Source organism: Marmota monax, unplaced genomic scaffold (assembly GCF_021218885.2).
Source record: "Marmota monax isolate L192 unplaced genomic scaffold, Marmota_monax_Labrador192_F-V1.1 WCK01_AAM20220418_F8-fsc00182, whole genome shotgun sequence".
Taxonomy (NCBI): domain Eukaryota; kingdom Metazoa; phylum Chordata; class Mammalia; order Rodentia; family Sciuridae; genus Marmota; species Marmota monax.
In genome coordinates, this window is record NW_026693043.1 from 955774 (window position 1) to 979461 (window position 23688).

General features: G+C 35.7%; 1 protein-coding gene across 13 annotated transcripts in view; it reads right to left on the reverse strand.

The window, feature by feature from the left end:
* Positions 1 to 23688, reverse strand: part of Cask (calcium/calmodulin dependent serine protein kinase) — a 389850-nt gene that overhangs the window by 242309 nt on the left and 123853 nt on the right. For all 13 annotated transcript variants that reach the window (XM_058582480.1, XM_058582484.1, XM_058582482.1 and 10 more), the window contains exon 3: positions 2214 to 2319. In XM_058582480.1, the coding sequence (XP_058438463.1) occupies positions 2214 to 2319 (106 nt within the window). The remainder of the gene's footprint in view (positions 1 to 2213; positions 2320 to 23688) is intronic.

The following is a 23688-nucleotide window of genomic DNA, read 5'->3' on the forward strand; positions in this document are numbered from 1 at the left end:
CAATCAGTTATCTCCAAAGACCAACTGCTTCCCTATCCTGAAAAGCCTGTCTAACTTCAAAGAGACAGTTGGGGAATACACAGCTCCTGTGGGAGGGAGACACAACTGGGAGCAAAGAAAATTTGAGAAAGAAAAGGAGATGTCACCATATTTCATCCAGATAACATATTCATAGCAAAGCCTGATCTATTTTAGAATTCAAAATCAATAGTAAGAGGAGTGTCATTGGGATGTCTATTAACACTTTAATTTTATTTGAAAAATGAAGTCGGATTTTTTTTCTGACAGAAAAGTGAGTCTGATTTGGCTGAGTGATTTGACAACGAGGACTAGCTTTAGCCATGTAGGTCACATAGCAGACACTTCCCATAAAGCAAATGAGATAAATGTGCAGCTCTGCAGTTGTGAAGGAAATATATTTAAAGGAAAATCCAAGACACTAAAAATTATATTCTTGCAATAAAAATTTTTATATACCAACTTAAAAACATGTGAGAAGGGCATCTAGGTTTTTCAAAATTCTGTTAGTAGGTTTGCTGGCAAAGAGACTGAAGGCCATGACTCTATGAGAGAATCTCCAGGCTCCTTTTCGTTCTGGTTATACCCTTCTGTAAATATTCCTGTGTCCTGCTTACTACAGACACTCCGGGGAGAACAAGCAGTGTATAATATGTTGGGAGTGTGGCTCTGTTCAGAATATTATCTACTTCTCATTAATGTAACCTAACATTCCATTCAGGGCTTTTTAGCTATTGCAAACAACTAAGTAAAACATTAACATCTTTTTCGCATTAAGTAGTCACAACTAAATTCACACCTGTCTTGCACTTATATATTTGAATGAAGGAGTTTATATTATCTGGTCTTAAATTTCACTTTCTTTGTTTCAGCTCCTTGACTACAAGCTTTTAAACTATTTTTGAGTTTTGGTATAGATCACTAATGTGTCAGCTAGCTCTCTGTGGGGGGCAGTTTGTGAAATGCTTCCTAGAGATTCCTATCTCCTGGTATTCAGGTGGTGGTATGTGGGCTGGACCTACTGACTTGTTTGTAACTAGGAGAATAAGGCAGAAGTGATGGTATATAATTTTGGAGACTACGTTATAAGTCTGTGACTTCTACCTCCCATTTCTTCTTGCTTGTTTGCTTGCTCTGATGCAGCCACTGGCCATATTGATTTAAAGGCCCATGTGACAAGGAACCAAGGAACACCTGAAGCCAGCAGCTCTTAAGGAACTGAGACCCTCAGTTCAAGAATCCAAGAGGAACTGAAGACTGACAACAACCATGTAAGTGAGCTTGGAAGAAGAACTAACCCCCTCTCTCCAGTGAAAACTGAAAATGGCTTTGGCTCTGGCTAACACTGTGGTTACCACCTTGTGAGAGACCTAGAGCTAAAGGACCCACCTGAATGGTGCTCACATTCTTGACACACAGAGACTGAGATAATGCATGTGCTGTTTTAAGCCACTAAGTTTTTGGCTATGATTTGCTATGAAGTCATAGCTAATGAATACACTCTCCAACCTTGGTATCTTTTGAATGTTTAGCATGTATATCTTCCTTTTTAATTTTCCTGACCAAAGTTACTGATTAATTCTGAACAGAATAGGGTAAAAACAAAACCCTGTAGTATGCTGTCCCATAAATCTCTTTGGACAATCATCCAACTAGCTATGGGATACTCAGTTGTACTATCCTTAGCTCACATTTCTCTGACTCATAAAAATTTTGTGAGTAACACGTCAAGGACCTTACTGAAATCAAGATACACTATTAGCCACAGAATTTCCCTCATTTGTCAATGTAGTGATTATATCAAAAGAAGAAGTTGTCTGTTATTGCTCATTTTAAGTTGCCAGGGAGACTTGCTACATGGAAGCCTCCACCTTCATCCTACTCTTCACCTCAGACTGACCTCCTGGTCAGAATTGCACATTTTGGGGCCTCTTATTTACCTCTGAATTCTATTTCCTTTTGGAGCCTCTTCTCTGAAGTGTGCTTAAAAGTGTGAGGATAACCAAATACACCCAGCTTTTGCTTCCTTTGTCATGAACCTTAAGATGAAATAATCCTTTTTTCCCTGTGCTTTCGGGTCTTTCTAAACAGATGAGGTCACAATTATTGCTAAAGTTGAAGAGAAAATTGTTAGTATTTTCTAAAACCAATGTTGCTTAAAATTTTACTCCTTAAGAAATAAAATTTACACTCACAATTCAAAAACCATGTAAAGCATTCCATCTGAGCTATATGTCTCCAATAACTCTACAATGTGTGGATGTTTCAGCATATGACAGATACTGGCTTCCCGCTTTAGATCTGCAAAACAAACATACAACATACTTCATTAGGGTAGGAACACAAGACAATTAGAGTGAATGATGAGTGAATGATGTGGTCTATGGTAACATGAAGACTTCTCTAACTAAAGAGATGAAATTCCCCACTTAAATCAAGCTTAACTTTTAATCCTTTAAAATATTTGACAATATAACATTTCATAATTTTTATCAGCTTAAATCTATATACATTACACGAGTCAGCTCTTATTAAGAACACATTTACACTTCTTAGTACAAATAAATACTTTGCTCCAAAGTAAAATAAACACACAAATAAATACTTCCCCAAATTCTGGTAATCAAGTTTCAGTTTCCAAATTTATAACTCTTCCTCAATCTACCAATAGGTACCTTAAATTACTATTTTATCTCTTTTTTAGTTTCCTCTCAGATAAGAATGTACTGTCTATTGTTTAGCCTAAAATCTAAGATTTACAAATATATCAGCAAAGTTACCTGGAATAGGGAGCAAAAAATAGTATGGTTTAAACAAAGAAGGCACTAGTCCTAGAGTCAAAGTCAGAATCAATCGAACTAACTTTCTCTCTCTCTCTCTCTCCCTCTCTTTCTTTCTTGCAATGCTGAGGATTGAACACAGGACTTTGTGCATGCTAGGGGTTTGTAGCTGAGCTACACCCCCAGCCCAGAATTGTTTCTCTAGGATTTTTTTTTTTACATCTATAAAATGTGTTGGATAATTAAGGATCTACCTGCCTTACAGTATAATTCTGAAGAACAAATTCAGATAATGTATGTGACACTGCTGCTTAAACTCTGTAATACTATTTGGAAAGCAAAATTGTTAACATCATCATCATCTCACTGAAACAGTTTGGGCAGAAGCATCACTTGCCATGTCTACATGGAATAAGATAATTAAAGCCTTCCAGTGCTTACAGGAGTGGGCTTTGCCTGTTTACTGATGAATCAAGTTCAGTGTGATGTTTTTATATTTAAAAGTAGAAAGGAGACAAGTAAGGAAGAAACAAGGAACACTAAGGATGTGTTGCTCAAAGCAAAATATGATAATATGATTTCTGTTCTGATTTATTAATTCAACTTTGTCTGTCAACAAGAGCAATTGCTATAAATGGAACCTCAGAAGACTTACATACATAAGGGTAGTATGAGGAAAAAGAAGGTAGTAAAGTAGACAAAATATAAACCACTGGAAAAGGAGGAATCAATAATATGATATTAAGAAAGTCAAGGGAATAAAGGCAGTAAAGACATATGTGGGTAGAGAAGGCTGAAAGCTGTGAAAAGGCCTTAAGATTCAACCAGAGAAGGTCATGAGCATTTTGGGCTGTATCAAGTTCTATGAAAAGTTCAGGGTCAAAGTCAGTATGCAGGATACAATCATCTAATAATAAATTAAAATTTATCATGCTACTCACTAGGCTACTTAATCAGTATAGTCTCTGTCATTTAACATTGCAACAACCCTGTGAGGTAGTTACCTTACAGTAAGGAAACTGAGGTTTGGAAACATGTTCGAGGTCACATGGCTATCAAAGGGATAGGCTTTGAACCCTGACCTGCTTGACTCCAAAGTCAGTAGTCCTTCCACTATGCTGTGCCATGGGTTTGGACATGATCCTATTTGAAAATTCTGGCAGTAAAAAAGGAATAGCAAAGTCAAAACATATTTTGCTTGTCTGCTTTTGCTGTAGTTGTAAAGGAAGTACTCTGTGTGGCAGTAAGTGGCAAGGATACAAAGTCTATGGGATTGAAAGTCAGAAAACTTGGTGCTAGTACTGCCTTTGTCCCTCCACCTGCAGGCTATTAACTTCTGCAAATGTCTTCCTTATAGCCAATGAAATGGAGATGGTGATAGGTACCTGCAGAGTTTACTAAATCAGTTTCAAAGAGCACTGATAAGATTCAAATGAGAAGCCAGATGTGAGAGGCCCATGGAGCATAACACACGGGGGCAGGAGATTAAGGGGGGTGAATGTGAGCTGGGGGCTCCATGTTCACTGCAAAAGAAGAGATCAGAGACACAGGAAAAATGTGTTCAAAATCCACTGGGAAGGCTCTGCAGGAGAGGAGGGTATGAAGCAGCTGTGGAGTTTGTGCAGGGAAGTCATAACCATGAGGAAGGCTTTTAACAAGTGTGCTGGAGGGCCTGGTTGAGCCAGACAACATCAATCAGATGCCTGAACACTTTTTTCTCTCTCTTCAAGAATGTTCTGCCTCCTGATTCTATGAATAGCTTCTTAGGAGTTTTATTACCCATTTTTATGTTTATCTCTAGCTTCTCATTTTATTAGAAGTCACCTTCTCATACCTTCTGTTTTCACATTAGTTATTCTCTTTCCATTCATCTCTGTCTCTGTTCTGATCAAAAGCACTCAATGCTCTGACACTGGAGTCATGAAGTAAACGTATTTAGTGTTTGCCACAATGAAAACCAATCTCTTTTCCTCTTTTGGGTTTATTTTCTATTTTGCTGGTTGCATGTAACTACAGTTGCTTCAATTCTCACACTCACCATCTGCTGTGAAGCTTTTGTTACACTGAGAGCTTGCAAGTAGAAATGGATGTTCTAAAGAACCCCCACCACCACTTGAGCCTCACATTTCTGCTTGGTAAACAGCTGAACAAGCTCTTGGTCTGGTCTTATCACCCATCCATTCTCCAAACAAAGGCAGAATTGCTGGGGGCTCTGCCTTCAAAGACTAAAGTTATTTAAATGTCACTGGATATGACATTTTGGGGACTAAAATCAGAACACTGACTGGATAGCACAAAACCCAACAACATAAAAATATATTTGAAAGGATAGGGACAATGACGCAAAAGATGGCTTATATTTAGGTTAACTGTGGTACTGTTTTCCATAATTCAAGTATCAATTAAATAGCTCAAAGAGAAAAGCACAATTTAAAAAACAAAACTACATTATATGTGCATCTTAACTATAAGATTCCTAGGATACTAGACTCAAAAACATTGCTTTTAAATGTGAATATAAATTAAAGATAAAATAGGGCTGGGGTTGTAGCTCAGTGGCAGAGTGTTTGCCTAGCTCCTCTGAAGGTCCGGGTTCAATCCTCAGCACTGCATAAAAATGATAAAGGTACTGTGTCCTTCTACAATTAAAATATATTAAAGATATTGTATATATGTGTGTGTGTGTGTATATATATATATATATATATATATATATATATATATATATAGAGAGAGAGAGAGAGAGAGAGAGAGAGAGAGAGAGAGATGAACTCCATGCTGATGTATCGTATCGTAAATGTGATGTATCCCAAACTAAAACTACTATTTGTCTACAAATTAATTCATGGGGCAGAGTAAGAAGAAATTTGAAAGCAGATGATAATAATTTAGCACAAAATATAATTTTAGCACAAAATATATGTGTGAGTGATGTAATCCAGTTGCCATCTCTGTTTTGAAGTGCTGATTTGTTACAGACTAATAAGTGGTAACTCTCTCTAGTCTCTCATATTTTCTTATTTTATATACTCTCAGGGATATTTTAAAATAATTTTTTCAGTACTTGGGATTGAACCCAGGGGCACTCTACCACTGAGAAATGTCCCTAGTCCTTAAAAATTTATTTTAAAAAATATTTTTATTTTAGTTGTTGATAGACTATTATCTTTATGTGGTGCTGAGAATCAAGCCCAGTGCCTCACACATGCCCGGCAAGTGCACTATTGCTAAGCCCAGCCCCAGCCCTATTTTTTAAATTTTGAGACAGGGTCTCACTAAGTTGCTGAGAATCCTCCTGCGTTAGCCTCCTTAGTATGATTTTTGAATCATACTTAAAATGATTTTTGAATCATCTATTTCTATCTTTCATGCCCTTGCATCTAATTATGTGTCTATATTAAATCAACCCGATATACAGTATTAGAACTCCTACTAATTTCCTAAGAAGTAAAGCAACTATGTGTCCACGGTCTGCCTATCAGGCTGTCTCTCAAATAAGGGATGGTTTAGGGAAGCTGTTTCAGGTGGTTAGTCTTAAAACTAATTTTCAGGAGAAAAATATTTTTCCCAGAAAGTATTTTTATTATTCATTTTATTACCATTTGTTCTTAATAGCAGAACTCTTCATACCTGTTGAAAATCAGATAATAGCTACAGAGTGCCATAGTTTTGCAGTAAGCTTATTTGACCATGGATACAAACAAACTGGGGTATATATATATAAAATTAAAGAAAGGAACAATTCTTGACATTGTTGGCCTTGGAGTAGCAGTCTCAACCTCAATATCTGAAGTTAAAAGGCCTAACTGTTTAAGGGTTAGTTTGCCCAGAACCAGTCAATGAGGATTTAGACCAGCACTATCTAGTAGAAAAATGATGCAAGTCACACATTTAATTTAAATTTGTTTAGTAGCCACATTAAAAGAGTAAAAAGAGGGCGGGGGTTGTGGCTCAGTGGTAGAGTGCTTGCTGAGCATGCGTGAAGTACTAGATTCTATCCCAGCACCACATAAAAATAAACAAAATAAAGGTATTGTGTCCATCTACAACTAAAAAAATGTTTAAAAACAAGAGTAAAAAGAAACAAATGAAATTCATTTTAACAACATTTTATCTAATATAAGAGATAAAATGTGTTATTATTTCAACATACATTTACAATTATTAGTGAAACATGTTATTCTTTTTTGTACTCTTCTCTTACAGCATATCTCAATTCAGGCTGGCCATATTTTAAATGCTCAACAGCTACATGAGGCTGGTGGCTACCAAACTTAAATGATAAACTAATGTACTTCAGTTCTTACCCTTTCCTGGCTGTGAGTTCTTCTGCAATTCTTACACAGATATTTGCAAAGTCTGTCATTCAAAAAAGAACCTAAACTCAAACATGTGTTTTTCAAAAATACTTCCATTAAAGGAAACTTATCTTCTTTTAATTACCCAATTCCATCATTTAATAACTAAGTCTGGAGTTTTTTCACTGTTGTTAATTTATATCCTCATTTGTTATATAGTTTTCAATTATTTTATCTTGCTTAATTTACCAGACAGGCAAAGAATAGTCAACAGCCACTGTATGGTAGCCCTTTGGATGATTCAAAATTTACTGAACGACTTTGTAGATTTTATCACTAGACTATGCAATGCAGCATTTGAGAGTTTACTATGCAACATTTGCAATTTTAAAATGCCCCTCTCTATAAGTCCTCATTTACTGACTATAATGCCATTATACACACACACACACACACACACACACACACACACACACACATATATATATATATATATATATATATATATATATATATACACACATCTCCCCATTTTACAGAGGAAGAAACTGAGGCCCAGGGTTCAGTGAAACAAATAAGTCAATGAAAATCATACAACTAGTAAGAGGAGGGAGCAGGACTAATAAAGTCCAGTGTTCTTTACATCACACCACAATGGCTTGTGGGGCTATGTAGTTTTTATATGTACTAGATCTGGTGGCATAACAGTGCTAATGTGGTGACACTGACTTAGCCAAGAAGCTATTGGGACTGTCAGAGAAACAGCGTATTCTGTTCTCCCTGTCACCAGAGATAGTCAGAAAGTAGTTGTTGCTCTTTTCCTAACAAAGTATAGAAGTATTCTCATTCATTCTCAGTTGTGTTAAAACCTCAATAGTTAAAACTTACTAAGAGCTGAACCAGGTTCTAATCCGAACAAAGAATATACTTTAGTCTTAGAGATAATTAGGATCAGTATTAATTTGTTCACTTGAATAAATATTAATAACAAAATAAGTAAATGAAAGTTATTTTTCCTGAAATTAATGACCATATGATATTTTAAGAAAGGGATCTAAGCAGAATCTTGGAAGGATTAAGTAGCAAAGTCAATTTCTGATCCACCCTTATCTAATAACCAATTTGAAGTCAAAAGATCCCAGTTGCCTCTGGCAATAATACAGTTCAGGTTGGCTTTAATGGGGCCATCTTCCTATAAATCAGGAAAGTTGATCTTCTCAACTAGTGATGACCAGAGGCCTGGGCAGGCCCACACAAGCATTTGGGTTAACTGCAAACTCATTATTTCTTTGATCTTTTACACATTTTACTACCATTCCCATATATTTTATTATCTTTTTTTTTTTAACACACAGACAGAAATCCAAGTGGCTTCTAAATTCCTTGTATTCTTGTTCCCCCTTTTTCATCCTATGGGCTAAATACTCATCCGTCAAGGGAACTGAGAAAGGAAGCAGCATACCATTAATTGAGAATATTTGACGGATGTAAAATTATTTCTTAAATAGGCAAATATGTATTAATTAGAAATCAATGTTAACCACATTAAGCACTTACAAATTAATGGGATTTTAGTAATATATTTCACAAAGAGTTTTCAGTTCTGATAAGTATAATGAGTATATTAAAGCAGACTTCCCTGTTGAATACCAAATTTAAACTAAATGCAACATTATAGATATAAACAGCTATCAGTTATAAAATAAGATAAAACCAATTACTGTGAGAACTACTTGTCTTCCCTCTCACTTTTCATTAGGATGAGTTGGTAAATAATTACCTAAACTGTCATTTATTTCCGATGGATTTAAATTTTAAAAATTACAGGTCATTCCTAATCAACACTAAGGTACTATGAATCATCGAGCTTACTAGTTATTTATTAATAAAGATTCCAGGTGACTAATTCAATGATCTTCACTGATATTTATCTTCTAGGATGTTAAAATGTCCTGAAAGAAAAGCATTTGCTTAAAAAGCCATTTGTGAATAACAGCCAACATTAAATTTAAAAGAAGCCAAATTATTTGTCTCTCATAAGATGTAGCGCTGAGTCTCCTATTCAAAGAGTTACTCAACCATGAATTTAGTGCAAATCTATTTGGGGACTCAACTAATAAAACAGAAAGATGTTAATCATAGAGATCAAAGGAGAAGGCAGAGGTGACTGAAATCCAAACCAAATAAAGTTCTGGTGTTACAAGTTTTCTCAAAAAAAAAAAAAAACATGACTACTACTGAGATCATATTTTTGTACATGATAATAACAGAAATACAATGTTCTAACCTCCTCTAGAAGGTATAATTCTTCTCTTGCTTTTTATAGTGGGAAATGTAAGCCAAAGGGGTGCGGGGAAGAAAGATCAGGGCATTTTACTATGATAGAAACCACACACCTGTTTCAACATGGGACTCCTTATTTTATTAAGAAAAATAGAGAATCACTAGTGTATATCTCAATTTTTTAATATTAAAATCTTAATATTAAAGCACGAGGGCATTTTGTGGGATGCTCAAATGCACGTGTTTGCTAAAACTCACTGAACTGTATGTATATTTACATGGTTCATTTTATTTACAAATTCAGTAAAATTTAAAAAGCAAAAGAAAACAGTTATTCTGATAAAAGAGGAATCAATTATGTCAAAGTCAAAAAAGGTTCTTCACATACCTGGCATTTTATACCTTCCTAATTGTGTTATCTAGATTTTCCTTCTATTTGTTTGTACTTATTTTCTGATAACTGAGGAGCTCACAAAGGACATGTGTTAGGATAGTCTTCCTTAATACCCATTTCTCCCCTACATCTCCATTCTCCAGTATGGGGCCAGTGCAGTATTTACTGCCAGTGGGGTCAACATTCTCCCCAGAAAGCAATCTATGGTCCGTTTTAATATGTAAATACACCACAAAGATCAAGATTCTCTGGCATCGTGAAATAATTATCATTTTTTAATAACATGGGTTTCCTCATCCAGCCACAGTATCCTTTTGTCAATAAATTCTCATAAAAATTAGTATAAAACAAATTCAAACAAAAAATTACCAATGCGTGATGCTAATTTTGTAAGGGACCAATTAACATAATATGCTAATTGTTTTAATAGATAATTTAAATCAGGGATATCTATATGCCTGCAGATTTATGGTCTCAACCATCAAATTATTTCTATATTTTATTTTGTTGGTACAAACAAAATAAAAATTCTAGCCAAAATTCAAGATTTGTATCAAGAGAAATTGCTAACTAAACAGGCATGTGTAAGTAAACTAGCTTGCCTTGCAGTCATAATTTTTCCTCTACTGGGAAATGAACCCAGGGGTGCTCTACCAATGAGTGACATCCTCAGCCCTTTTTAAATTTTTGTTTTGAGAGAGGGTCTCTCTAAGTTGCTTAGGTCCTTGTGAAGTTGCCGAGGCTGGCCTTGAACTTATAATCTTCCTACCTCAGCCTCCTGAGTCACTGCAATTACAGGTGTGCACCATAGACCAGGATGTAGTCTTATTTTAAAAAAAAATGGAGATCTTCAGAGTCCTAGTAGAAATGAAGTGACATCACCAATAGTATTGTGAGAGAGTTCTGAAAAAGCCTTATTTTTCCTTGTTTTAACAAAATCTTAAGTAATTAATATACTACCCTACCCTCATAATAAACTTTTCACTTGATCTTTTATACAAAACCTAAAAGTACATACTTACATACCTGAAGATGGCAACTATCTAGATCAGCAATTTTTATCCGATTTGGAGTCAGAAACCATTTTAAACATCTGTTAAGTAGTAAATGCTCTGCACTAAAAGATTTTGCACTACAATTTAAGGGAAGCACAAAAGCCAAAACAACTGATCTAGATACAAATATCTTAAGGTCAGGCTCAGGACAGACAATCTGACTCAGTTCTTGTTTGCTATAAGAGCATTGTTTAGAAGCTGGTTCCTCCTTTTATATTCTAGTAATGGGCACAATTATGAGAATAACCATTTCTTAGATTTAAAAAGTACATTACTCATATAATTTTAGCCATTTGCCCCAAACCCCACCCTTTACTGTGTGAGATGCATGAAGCTACTATAAAGTGTTTTTGTGTTCCTACTCTGAAAAATTACAGGAAGTTCCTGAGAGCATTCTATGTGGCCCAATTTGCTGTTTCCCATTTTGATTTCACAATAATTGAGTATCATGTTTACACACATAAAATAAATATATTTTGGGGCAGCTGCCAAATAATGATGCTAAAGGGTTTCCACTTTTTGTTGTAGGTTGAATGCCAGAATATGTATTTCCTTACTCTTTAAAGAATGTAAATTTATAATCAATCTATCTTCTTTCTTCGCTTTTTTCCCCCTGACTAGCTCTTTTTTGCCATTCCATTAAACTTGCCATTTCATGAAACTTGGAATGGTAAAACAAAAATTTCCTTGACGGTTGAGTTTGAAGTAGAGGCTTCTAGCAGCTGATTCACAGGCAGTTTGAGTGCAACCATAGCAAGGCAGGATGCTTAATGAAAACCAGCAGATGGAAGGCAGGCAGGCCAGGGCCTCAACTCCTCCTCACTTAAACAATCATTGGTCCCTTAACAGCAACAAAAGGCCTAATGCATAACAATATTACTGAAAACAAATATAATCAATACATTACTTAGGTCATTCTAGGTAATGGTTTATTGCATATATGTGACTTTTCAAGATTGGCTACCAACTTCTTCAGCTTGCCCAGGACTTTCATGGTTGTAACACTGAAAGTCTTCTGTCCTGAGAACCTATCCTCAGTTCCTGTCAGACTAGGGTGTCAGACCTGGCATGCACTTACCCTTTTGAGCACTAACACTTTCTTCAGGAAGGTAGTTATGATAAATAAAACAACACTCTTCTAGTTAAAAGGATTGTCTTTTTTTTTTAAAATGTATCTTTTTAGTTGTAGGTGGACATAATACCTTTATTTATTTATTTTTATGTGGTCCTGAGGGCTGAACCCAGTGCCTCACACGTGCTAGGCAAGTGCTCTACCACTGAGCCACGACTCCAGCCCCAAAGGCCTGTCTTTAAATCCTATCTCCATCACTTGGTAGCTATATCACCTTACAACATGAGTTACCTCATCTGTAAAATAAGAGTGGGGCCATAGTTCCCATACAGGGTTATAGTTAGTTCTATATGATTCATAAAGTATGTGAAAGTTTTTTCCATAGTGCACGACATGGAATGTGTACATGATGTTTTGTTTTCTTTTTATTTGATCATTTTTGGTGGAAATCATTCTTTTCTACCTTTAACAAATGTCAATCAAACCACATATGATCACAAGAAGATGATAATGTGAACATTCATTACTAAACCACACTGCCATATAGTTCAATGCCTACTTTAACTTTGCATTTTCTCATCTATAATTTTTTTTTTTTTTGGAAATCATATAGCTCATAAAGAACTGGAGATAACCACATGATTATTTGGGGAAAAATGGGTAGAGTTAGAGTGTCTAATAATAACGACACTGGTTTAATATACAGTGAAACAGAATCTACATAGCTATATGTGTGTGGCCTACAGACTATCAGCATCATTCTTCTTCCAGACACTCCCTGGAGTCATCTTCATACCAACCACTGCTTCTCCCCCACTTCCTATGTGCAGCTGTCAAAACCTGTCCATTCTCTTTCTGTAACACCTGTCAAAACTATCTTCCCCTTTCTGCTATTACCCCAGTTTCAACCCTCACTGATTCTTGTCTAGATCACAGCAAAGATCTTCTAATGGATTTCTTTGCCTTCAGTTTCTTCATTTCATTCTACTCACTGAAGTGTTTTAATCACTTTAATGAGTGATTTCACCTTCTCACATCAAAATCTATTTCACTGAAACAGAGAATGTTAGAAACGGGCATGACAATAACAGAGCCATCATCATACATTTGTCTTTGTATTCACATTTTACTCAGAAAGAAAATGAGGACCTTGGTAGTCAGGTGATATGCCTGAAGCCACATGGTTAATTCACAGCACAACTGCCAGATGACCCCAGGTTTTTGATTCCCAATCCAGCACTCTTTCTGTTCTATGTGGAAGAGGACATTAAGTGTCAAAACTTTGAGGCAATCTACTCTTGATGGCAAAGAGACCTTTTAGAGAATGACCAAGAAATGCTATCTACTTGCAGAAATGGGGTATGAATGTTATTCTGTGTCTGTTATTGCAAGTGGAAAGCTTCAAGGTACTACTGCTACTGGATGTGCTAGCTTTAAACAAAAGTAATCTATGTCTAATGTTTCTATGTCACTGTATAATTTATATACCACATTATTTAATATGATAAATCACATGGCACTGAAAAGTTGTGTTTTGTAAGAAATAGTTAAAATTAAAAATTTCCTGCAAATTTTAGCAATTTCTTAAATCCATTTATATATGTGGATCTTGTCTTTGGTTAACTATTGAGAAGTAAATTTGCCAGGCTAAATGATCACAATTCCAAAAGAATCAGGTTTATAGAAAGAGCAAATCCAATTTTCTTCCACCAGAGGGAACTAAAGATCATATTATACCTAGTTGGGCAATTATAATATCACCAAGATTTATAGAATATCACCAAGATCTATGGCTACAGATATTATTGGTCTTGAGGATATAATACACAGATGATTGTGTGTCTTTAACATGTATAATGACAACAATAACCATCAGCTAATATGTACTGAGTATTAACTATGAGTCAGGCTGTATTTTAGATGATGCATTGACCCATTTAACCTTCATGACAATACTAAGAGACAGACAATACTTACGTTATATATGAAAAAAAACAAAACAGGCAGAGAGCAGTTAAGTAACTCAGCCACGGAACAAATAAGTCTGACTCCAGAATTTATGCTCTTACCTCTGCTATGATGCTTCTTAGGTCTACAATTGCTCAACTCTGAAAATGAATTTTAGATGTAAGCTATTTCTCTGTATTATTTCTAAAAACAGAACTATAAAGTGTTGATTAAAATAAAGCTCAATCAGAGCAAATTTCAGTAATGAAATAATAATACCTTTCAAAATCTTAGTTTAGTCTTTTCAGTTCAAATTACCTGATTTAATTTTGAAAAATTAGTATTTTATTAAGATACAGACTCATTAAAAGACAATGACCAGGCAGGGCTCTGGGATGGCTGTGTAAGGAGGTCAGGGAAACCTCTCCCTTGGAGAGACACACAAAGTCCTTCCATGATATCTGAGGGGAATTGGCTCCAGAATTTTCTACAGATACCAAACTCTGCAGATGATCAAGTCCTTGAATATTAAATTGCACAGTATTTGCATATAATCTATTCTTTAAATAATCTCTATATTACTTATAACACATAATAAAATGTTTTGTAAATAGTTGTTATTCTGTATTGTTTAGGGAACGGTGAGAAGGAAAAAAAAGTCTATACATGTTCACTACAGACCCAATTATTTTCCCAAATATTTTCAACCCATAGTTGGTTGAACCTTTTGGCACAGACCCTGCAGATACAGAGGGGTAGCTGTATTTAGCTAATCAAAACTGACAAACACAATCATTCAGTTTCTGGAGATTGATCAAAGGACAAATTTTAAGAAACACTTATTCAATAAAATCTATAGAAATTTGGTAAGAACAATGGGAAGCTGTGGTAATGGAGAGAGAGGGATTATATGGGGAGTGTACCTGTCCCCCCATAGCTCTGTTGTGCAGAGGTAACTATTCTAAGGAAGCTCAGCAGCTCAGTGGCGGATCAGTCCCTTGAAGTAGAAGAGCTATTCAGGGTGCATCTGGCAGTTGATAAACATTGGCAGATCCCATTTTCCATAGTTCCATGCTGTGGAAGGCCTACATTGAGTGGGTTACAGAAGCCAATGGTAACGTCCATTCCCCTATCCTCAACTCCAGCTAAATACAGATTTGGGTGAGGAAAATAGTCTAGTCCTCCTTTCCCACACCGCTCTGAGTTGCAAGAGAGCTACAGAGATGGACTTTAGCTCAGTGGCAATTCCTGCCTCTTTCAATTTCTTAGGGTGAAAGAACTACTTGAAGTATATTAAGCACCTGGTGAACTTTGACAGATGTCATGCTTCCTGGCTTTAGACTATGGAATATCCATACTGTTTGGTAGAAGTGCCAGGAGGGGACACCAGTTCATGCTACACCTCCACCATAAAACAAAGTCCCCACTATATAGGGAGGATTTGGGTGGAATAGCCAGTGAGGAATGAGTTCCCCATTTCTCCCAGCACCTGCTCCATGCAGAAATTCTGATCAGCGGAGGCTACAGTAAGCTTCACAGACTAGCAAGCCCTGTCCCTGACAAGGGGCCAGGTATTAATTCAATCAGAATATGGTACAATTTATACCATATGGCATTGTTAAGAACAATAAAATCATCAGCTAGCAATTAGTGTAATATAATAACAACAGAGGTAAATAAATCTAATGAAGATATCGGGAAAGAGAGAGAGTCCAGCTAAAGAGAGCCCAGCTAAAGCCACAACAAGCCCTGGAATGGAAGAAGGCTGTCAGTATCCACAGTTGTTATGATAAGAAGTTAGAAGAAATGCAAAAATGAGAAAAGTGTGACCCTTACATGGGGGAAAACAGCAAAAATTAGAAATGGCCTTTGAGAGGGTCCAAATGTTAGTTATCAGAAAAGACTTCAAAGCAGTTAGAATAAATACATCCATAGAACTGAAGGAAATCATGTTTAAGAAATCAAAGGCAGATATGACAACAATAGAGATTTGAGCTGCAGAAGAATCAGCAAACCTGAAGATACACTGACAGATATTAAGCAATGTGAATATAAAGAAAGAAGAATGAAGAAAAATTTAATAGAGTCTTAGAGAAATGTCAAACACCAGTAAGTACACCAATATATGCATAAGTAGAGTGTCAAAATAAAAGAAAAAAGGAGCTAAAAATTCTGATATAAAGAAAGAAACAATGAATAAACAAATAAATAAATAAAGGAGAAATAGATGAGTCTCCTATGTAGAAGATATTCAAATACTAATCAGGTTATCTTACTCTACTAGTATTAAAGACTCCATGAATCTGTTTCTTTCTTTTTGTCCATTTCTATTGTCACTTGGGATTTAGTTGAAGTCATCATTTATCTTGCCTAGATCATTGCAAAAGCCCTCAAATTGTGTCCCCATACCACAAAGGGCTCCTTTTAAAATGAAAATTTCATCATTTTCACTACAGTTTCCCCTACATTTTCACATACTATTCCCCTTAGACATGACTTACTGGCTTATTTGGGAATTTCTCAGAATTACTATAGCATTTATTTTAAAAAGAGGCTCCTGGCCCATACCTCATACCTATTAGATTGAACCCACTCAGGAAGGGGTCCAAAGACCCATCAGTGCTTTTAGTAAGCACCATCCACACTTTCTTCCCCTAAAATTATTCTGCACAATGAAAAATGAAAACCACAGTGAACTGGCCCGCCACTACTTATGTCTTTGTCTTTAGCTTTTGCTGTTCCCAGAAAGTTCCAAGTAGGAACCACTATGTGACCAGACAGGACTATATTATAGGAAGGGGTAACCAGATATCCATATAATGTAATAAATATATAATGCATATGATTCAGGGAATCATAATTCAACTGTAGAAGTAAGTAAACCATTATTTCTATTTGAACACAGTAGTACAAATGCATGCATTTCTTTGCTACCTCTTGAAGCCCAACTAATCTTTCAGTAAAGGTGTTAAGAAGGCATAAACCTATAAACATAAAGAGAATAAGAGGAGAGAGAAGCATATTGGATAGGTAAACAAAATCTTGGGTTGTAGAAAGTAAATGGACAAAATTAGCAAATCAGAGAAAGCTAAAATCCAAATGTGGCCATGCTTAAGGTATGCCTCTCAATTTCTGACAGCAGGAAACGCAATAGACTAACTCCCCAGGTACAGCACCATGAACCCATCACTGAATTCCAATCAACATCTTGCTTACTACAGATTACAATAAGCTAGTGACCAAGAGCAGTAGGAATACTAAAGCAGGTTCATTCCTGTGAGTTTTATGGGACTCTGATGGCCAACTTTCGCTAAAGGACTTCCAAGAGGCCTTTCCAAAACATCCTCAAAACTGCACCCTGGTTTAAGAATTTCCCTACCCAATCTTCCTTTGTTTCTTGCCTTTCTCCTCCAAAGGAGTTAGACCTGCATAATTTGTGATGGATCTCTAGCTTCCTTGGGTTTTCTACCCATTCATTTTATTCACAGGAAATTTCTCAGTAAATTTCTTCCAAATCTAATTCTTTCTTGACAGCTGCCTTTTGCAGAACCTAAACTAACATATCAAGCTTATATAGGTCAAGCCAGTAAGAAGCCAGCTGATATGCTCATCTAAATATTCCCAGGAAGGTTTCAGGAATAGGAAGCACCAGGCAGTTTTGAAGGTGGAGGTGCATGGTGAAGCCTGGAGGGCTGGATTGGCTGAAACTCTATGGGAGCAATCTGACCCTAGATATCCTTGACCAAGTAAATTATCCTCTCCTACTTTTAAATATTTTGGCACCAGGGATTGAACCCAGGGTGTTTAAACACTGAACCACATCTCCAGTGTTTTTTCTTTTCTTTTGAGACAGGGTCTCACCAAGTTGCTTAGGGCCTTGCTAAGTTGCTAAGGCTGGCTTTGAACTTGTGATATTCCTGTTTCAGCCTCCTGAGTTGCTGGGATTATAGACATGCGCCACCACACCTGGCTTCCCCTACGTTTTGGAAATTTTGGATACCAGACTCATAATTCAGGTCAAAATGGGATTCTGTACTTGAACAGGAGGATGAAATGGAAAGTTAATTTGCTAAACATGCTGTAAACCTCACCTCCAACATACACAACCTTAACCCAAGGTAGAAGATCAGAATATTCTTTGTCAAACTGATCTGCTTAAGAAAAAAACCCTACACACATTAGACATCCATGGAGCTCTAAAAAATAGCTCAGTCCTTGTCTAAACACCTATGACTAAGTTATCCACACTGTTTTAGTCAGTTTTTTTTTCTGCTGTGACCAGAAGACCTGACTACTTTAGAGAAGGAAAAGTTTATTTGGGGCTCACAGTTTCAGGGTCTCAGTCCACAGAGAGCCAAGTGCATTGCTCTGGGCCCAAGTGAGGTAAAAATCAAGGTGGAAGGGTAGCAGAGAAAAGAGGCTCAGGATATAACAATAAGAAAGCAGAGAGAAGAGTGTTCCTCAGTAGGGACAAAATATATACACTCCAAAGGCATATTCCCAGTGACCCACCTCCTCCAGCCATAACTTACCCGTCTCCCCTTACCACCCAGTTAATCCCTATTGGAGGATTAGGTTAAGTCTCTCATAACCCAGTCATTTCACCTCTGAATGTTCTACTATTGCCTTACACATAAGCCTCTGGGGGACATCTCATATCTAAATCATAACACATATACACAGAGTTTATTGGAACTATTTAATATTTTTCTCTTAAAAAAGAGCTAAGGATAATCAGATACTCAAGGAAAATCTCTAAAAAGAGCCTTAAACAAAGAAATAGAAACACATTTTTTCCCAAGGAAACTATTTCCTATGTAAACAATGCAAAGAAAAAAATTTTAGATAGATAAGAATGTTATAAAACCTCTAAAACAAAAGTATGAAACTATATGATATGAATAATTTGAAAGAGAAACAAAAAAGCCTTTGAAAGCAAAAAGCTAGAACAAAAATATTTGAATAGAAGCATTAGTAGATCAATTTGAGGAAATATCTTGAAGTACAACAGAAAGATAGAAATGAGAATAGAAAAAAGTGATAAATGCTGGCCAAGCCTATGAAGTATAATATTATTTTAAAAAATGGCAACAAGAAAGAAAGAACAGGGAAACTCAGGGGAATGAAATTATTTATAAAATATAAAAATCTTTCTCTGAACTGAAGAAAGGATTTTCAGATTTAAAAATATTTCCAAGCACCTAGCATGATGACTTTTTAAAGAGTCCACAGTGAAGCACATCATTGTGAAATTTCAAGGTACTGTGATAAAGAGATTATTCTTCAAGCTTTCAAAACAAACAAACAAAAAAAAGAAAGAAGGAAAGAAAAAGAAAAGGCCAGGTTACTATTCTTTCTAGTTTTTTTTTAATTTTTATTAGCTACACATGATAGTAGAATGATCTTGACAATTCATATATTTGAATCAAATGGGGTATTTTTAAATATTTTTTTTAGTTGTAGATGGACACAATATCTCTATTTATTTTCATGCTTGTGCTGAGGATTGAACCCAGTGCCTCACATGTGCAAGGCAAGCGCTCTTCCAAAGTAGGGAAGGATAATGTGATAAATTATCTGATGGGATACCAGTGAGCTATAGCCCCTGTGCCCCAGGTACTATTCTAATGCTATACATATGTTTTTCATTTAATCCTCTCAATAATTTCAGTGGTATAGAATATGTTATACCTGATTTTTTTTAAATGAGGAAACTTAGGCACAGAAAAGTTATGTGATGTGCCCATGTTGCACAGCTGGTAAGTATGATATGAACCCTAGTAATCTAGTTATACCATATAAACTTGATATCAATATGCTATGCTTCTTCAAAATTCTGAGAAGTTTCTTCTGATGCAGAATTCTATACCCAGCTGAACTATCAAATTATAGAGTAGAATAAAGACATTTTCAGGTATTTCCTGGGAAGTTACTAGAAGGCATGCTCTACCACAATAAAAAAGAAAAATGAAAAGTACAGGAAATCTAGGAAACAGGGACTCTGGCATAGATGAAAGACAAACAGAATTCCCCTGATGAGAACCCAGTAGGGCAAGATGTAGCAACCAATTCATAATGAAACAGATGAAGAGCTCACAGGGAGGGAGCCCTCTGTTGCCAAGAAAAATAATGAATGTGATAAATTATCCGATGGGATTGAATGTACTGAGAGAAGCTATACAGTTTAGTGGGATGATCTAGGAATAAATTAGAAATTAGAAATAATATATAAAAAAAACAAAACAGTAAAAAACTAAGTCAACTATTTATTTTAGGCAAAACAACAACTTATATCAGAAATATAATCACATCATACCAATGATTCAAATATGAATAATATTATAAAATGGGGAAGAGGAAGCGGGGCAGGAGCAGAAAGGAGGGTAGAGGACAGCAACATAAAAGTGCTACATCTTTCATAATGGAAAGGCAGTTAATTTATGATATATTTATGATATTTAAAACTATAAAATCAGAAGCAAGAAATGCTTAAAGTGGTTGCCTCAGATAATAGACTGGTGAGGTTTGAACGAATCGGGATAGAAATTGCTTTTTTTGTTGTTGTTTAGAAATAGCATGATTTGACTTTTAAAACCTACATGCTTGCCAGGCATGGTGGGGTATGCTATAATTGCAGGAACTGAGGAGGCTGAGGCAGAAGGATTACAAGTTCCAGGCCAGCCTCTGTAACTTAGGGAGACCCTGTCTCAAAATAAAAACTCAAAATGACTAGAGATGCAGCTCAGTGATAAAGCACTCCTGGATGCAATCACCAGTACCCAAAGCAAACAAACAAAAAAAAAATGTGCTTATATTACTTAGATAAAAGTAAAACTCAACTATTTAAAGAATCAGAATAGAATTTTCTAGAATCCATCCCAAACAATATATTTATGATGACTAAAGAAAGAGAAGACATAATGTTCAGTTGGTCACATTTGCCCACCATTCCCTATGACATTCAGCTGTGGAACTGCTGGGGCTGAGTTCAAACATTTTATTCTAGAGGTGCCATCATATTCTGAATATTTATTTATATTACACATATAGAGACAAACACATTTAAAATGAAAGCAAAACCAAAACAAAACAATAACTACAGGCATGAAGGATATAATATAAGGAACGAACAGCTGTGAACCTTAGAACCCTTAGAAGGTCCATCTTTCCTAGTAATCTTGCTAAGGTGACACCAAGGATCTTGGATAAGGTTGCTTTGTAAGTAGTTCATAGTTCAACACTACTCATGGCTCTCCCTTTTTGGGAATAGTTACCTTGTCAAAGGTAACAAAACCCAAGTAATGTGTTGTAGCTACAAAAGCATATCGCCACTAACAAAAACAAGCAGTTTCTAGCTGTTTTATTTATTGTTTAAACTTTATTAGTCAATTTAGTGTTAATTCTTTTGTATCATATTCAAAAGAACTTTTGTTACAATAGCAGACATTTAAAAAATAGCAGACATCTAAATGGTGGTAATACTCATTCAGGTCTTGGATACTTTGAAATAAACACAAGGCTCTACCGTGGAAGGATGGCTCTCCCATTTTAACATAAGCACCCATTTTATACTGTCCCGATTCATATGGAGTTTGATACACTGTTAATGGAGTACTAAAATCCATAATTAAAATGGCCTTTTTTCTTGTTTTATTTCTTCGATAATTACAATGTTCAAACAGGCCACTGGAAATAATTCCCTTTAAAATTCTCAGTTTTGTCCATTTTTAATTCTCTTCTTTTTCAAAAATATGGGCACGGGTTTCATTAATGTCATTAGTTGCAATGCCTGCTGAGAGAAAATGCTGACTTCGTGCACATGGAATCAATTTTCTGAATTAGAAAAGGTTTTTGTGAAGCTACTTCTTCCATAGTATTTATTTTCTCAGAAGCCTTCCCTGTAGGAAATGCTTTAAGTAGCATGCTAGGTGCTAGATTACCAAATCTACATTTATGTAATAAAACTTCTTGTTCCTTCACTGCTTTCAGCCATTTAACCTTGTTGCAACCTACAATGTCTGAGGAAGCATATAGAGACCTCAAAGAGTATCCTTCCCTAGGAAGACAAGGCAGGCATTTCTAGCTTTATATTTGTGTATTAAGGGACAAAGGTTACTCTTGAGTGAAGCAATATGTAATGAGTGAAAAGAGATTAGGAAACACAGAAAGCAAGTGGGGAAAGGGTGGGGAGAAAGGTAAGAGGGCATTTTATGTGCAGTAGGTCCAGAGCAGGAGAACCAGGAGTAGGCAATGCCATGGGTAGACTTCAGGGTATGACTGGAGGATAGGCAAAGAAAAAGAACACCCTAGGTATAACTAAGATTCCTTTCAGGAGGGATGTCAAATTCAAAGAAGCAAAGTCAGACTCAGGATCCAGAGCTGGAGTAAAGACAGTGCCCCATAAGCCCACAAAGAAACAGTAAAGACATTACCTAATAGATATGCCCACCCCTGGGACAATATCATAGGACAGTATAATGGGTAGGCTGCTTTTATAAGTCTAGACTTATACCCCCTCAGGCCTACCATGCAAATATTCAAAGGAGAGTCCAGCCCTTTATATGGTGGGGCTGCTAAAGAAATAAGGAATATCGGAGAAGAGTGCAGAGAAGTGAAGTACAGAATAGAAACCTGATAGAAAAAATAATGTGGGGAATAAAGGAGTGCAGGCTTTTAAGAGGACAGTATAATTATAGTAATTCAGATGATATGGTACATTTTGTCTCTTCAAGGATTGAAATTAATGGTGGATATTTAGAAATAGCATAGATTCATTCACATACTTCTGTCTCATACTTTATGATTAGACATGTGAACATTTTAAATGTTGGGATACATTCACTAGGAGGCTTACAAATACTACAGAAATGACATTAAATGTAGCAGAATCAATAAACAAAATGGAGATAGGTAAAAATGAAAATAAGTATTACTGGGTCACCTACTATGTATGAGAGGGAGGTATGTGTTTTTAAAAATATTTTAAAATTCCATTAAGTTTCTTGAGGGTGAAGACTGTTTACAACACAATACCATGCACTACACTTGATAGATGGCACACATAGTAGAAAATATATGAGATTTAGAAGAACTTGAGTCCAGTGGAATGTCTTAGAGCTATTAATGGAAAAAGATAACTTAAATATCCTGATATGGAGGGAACTTTATAATAGCTGTTAGTGAAAAAGGAAGATACAAAATAGTGTGTGGAATATGTTACATTTTATCCAAGAAAGAGGAAATGTGTGTCTTTTTTTAAATATATATTTTTTTAGCTGTAGATGGACACAATATCTTTATTTTTTATTTATTTATTTTTATGTGGTGCTGAGGATCGAACCCAGGGCCTCATGAATGCAAGACAAGCACTCTACCACTGAGCTAAAACCCCAGCCCTGTGTGTGTGTGTGTGTCTTTATATAAACATGTGCACACACACATCCCCCATTTATAATTTTAAAGAAAAAACAATGAAAAATAAACAAAGCTAATGAAAATGATTAGTTATGGAGAAAGGAGAGAACAGAAATGGAAAATACACTCTGCAAAAGTACTCTGTTTTAAAGTTTCCTTTTGGAACCATGTAAATGTTTTATGTAATTGCAAAAATTAAATTAAAATAAAAACACCTAGAAATAAAAATCAAAATAAAACAACCTAATAATATAGCAAGTGGGTGGTTAAACCACAAAGAGAAAAGTTATTTTAAGCAAAATATTTTACTTAAAGAGACTTTTACTTTCAAATAATTTCAGACCTAGAAAATTACTGAATGTTTTGCAATTATAAATCTAGCTGCCACTTTTCCAGTAATGTAATCTGCTCCCATTATACTTTAGAA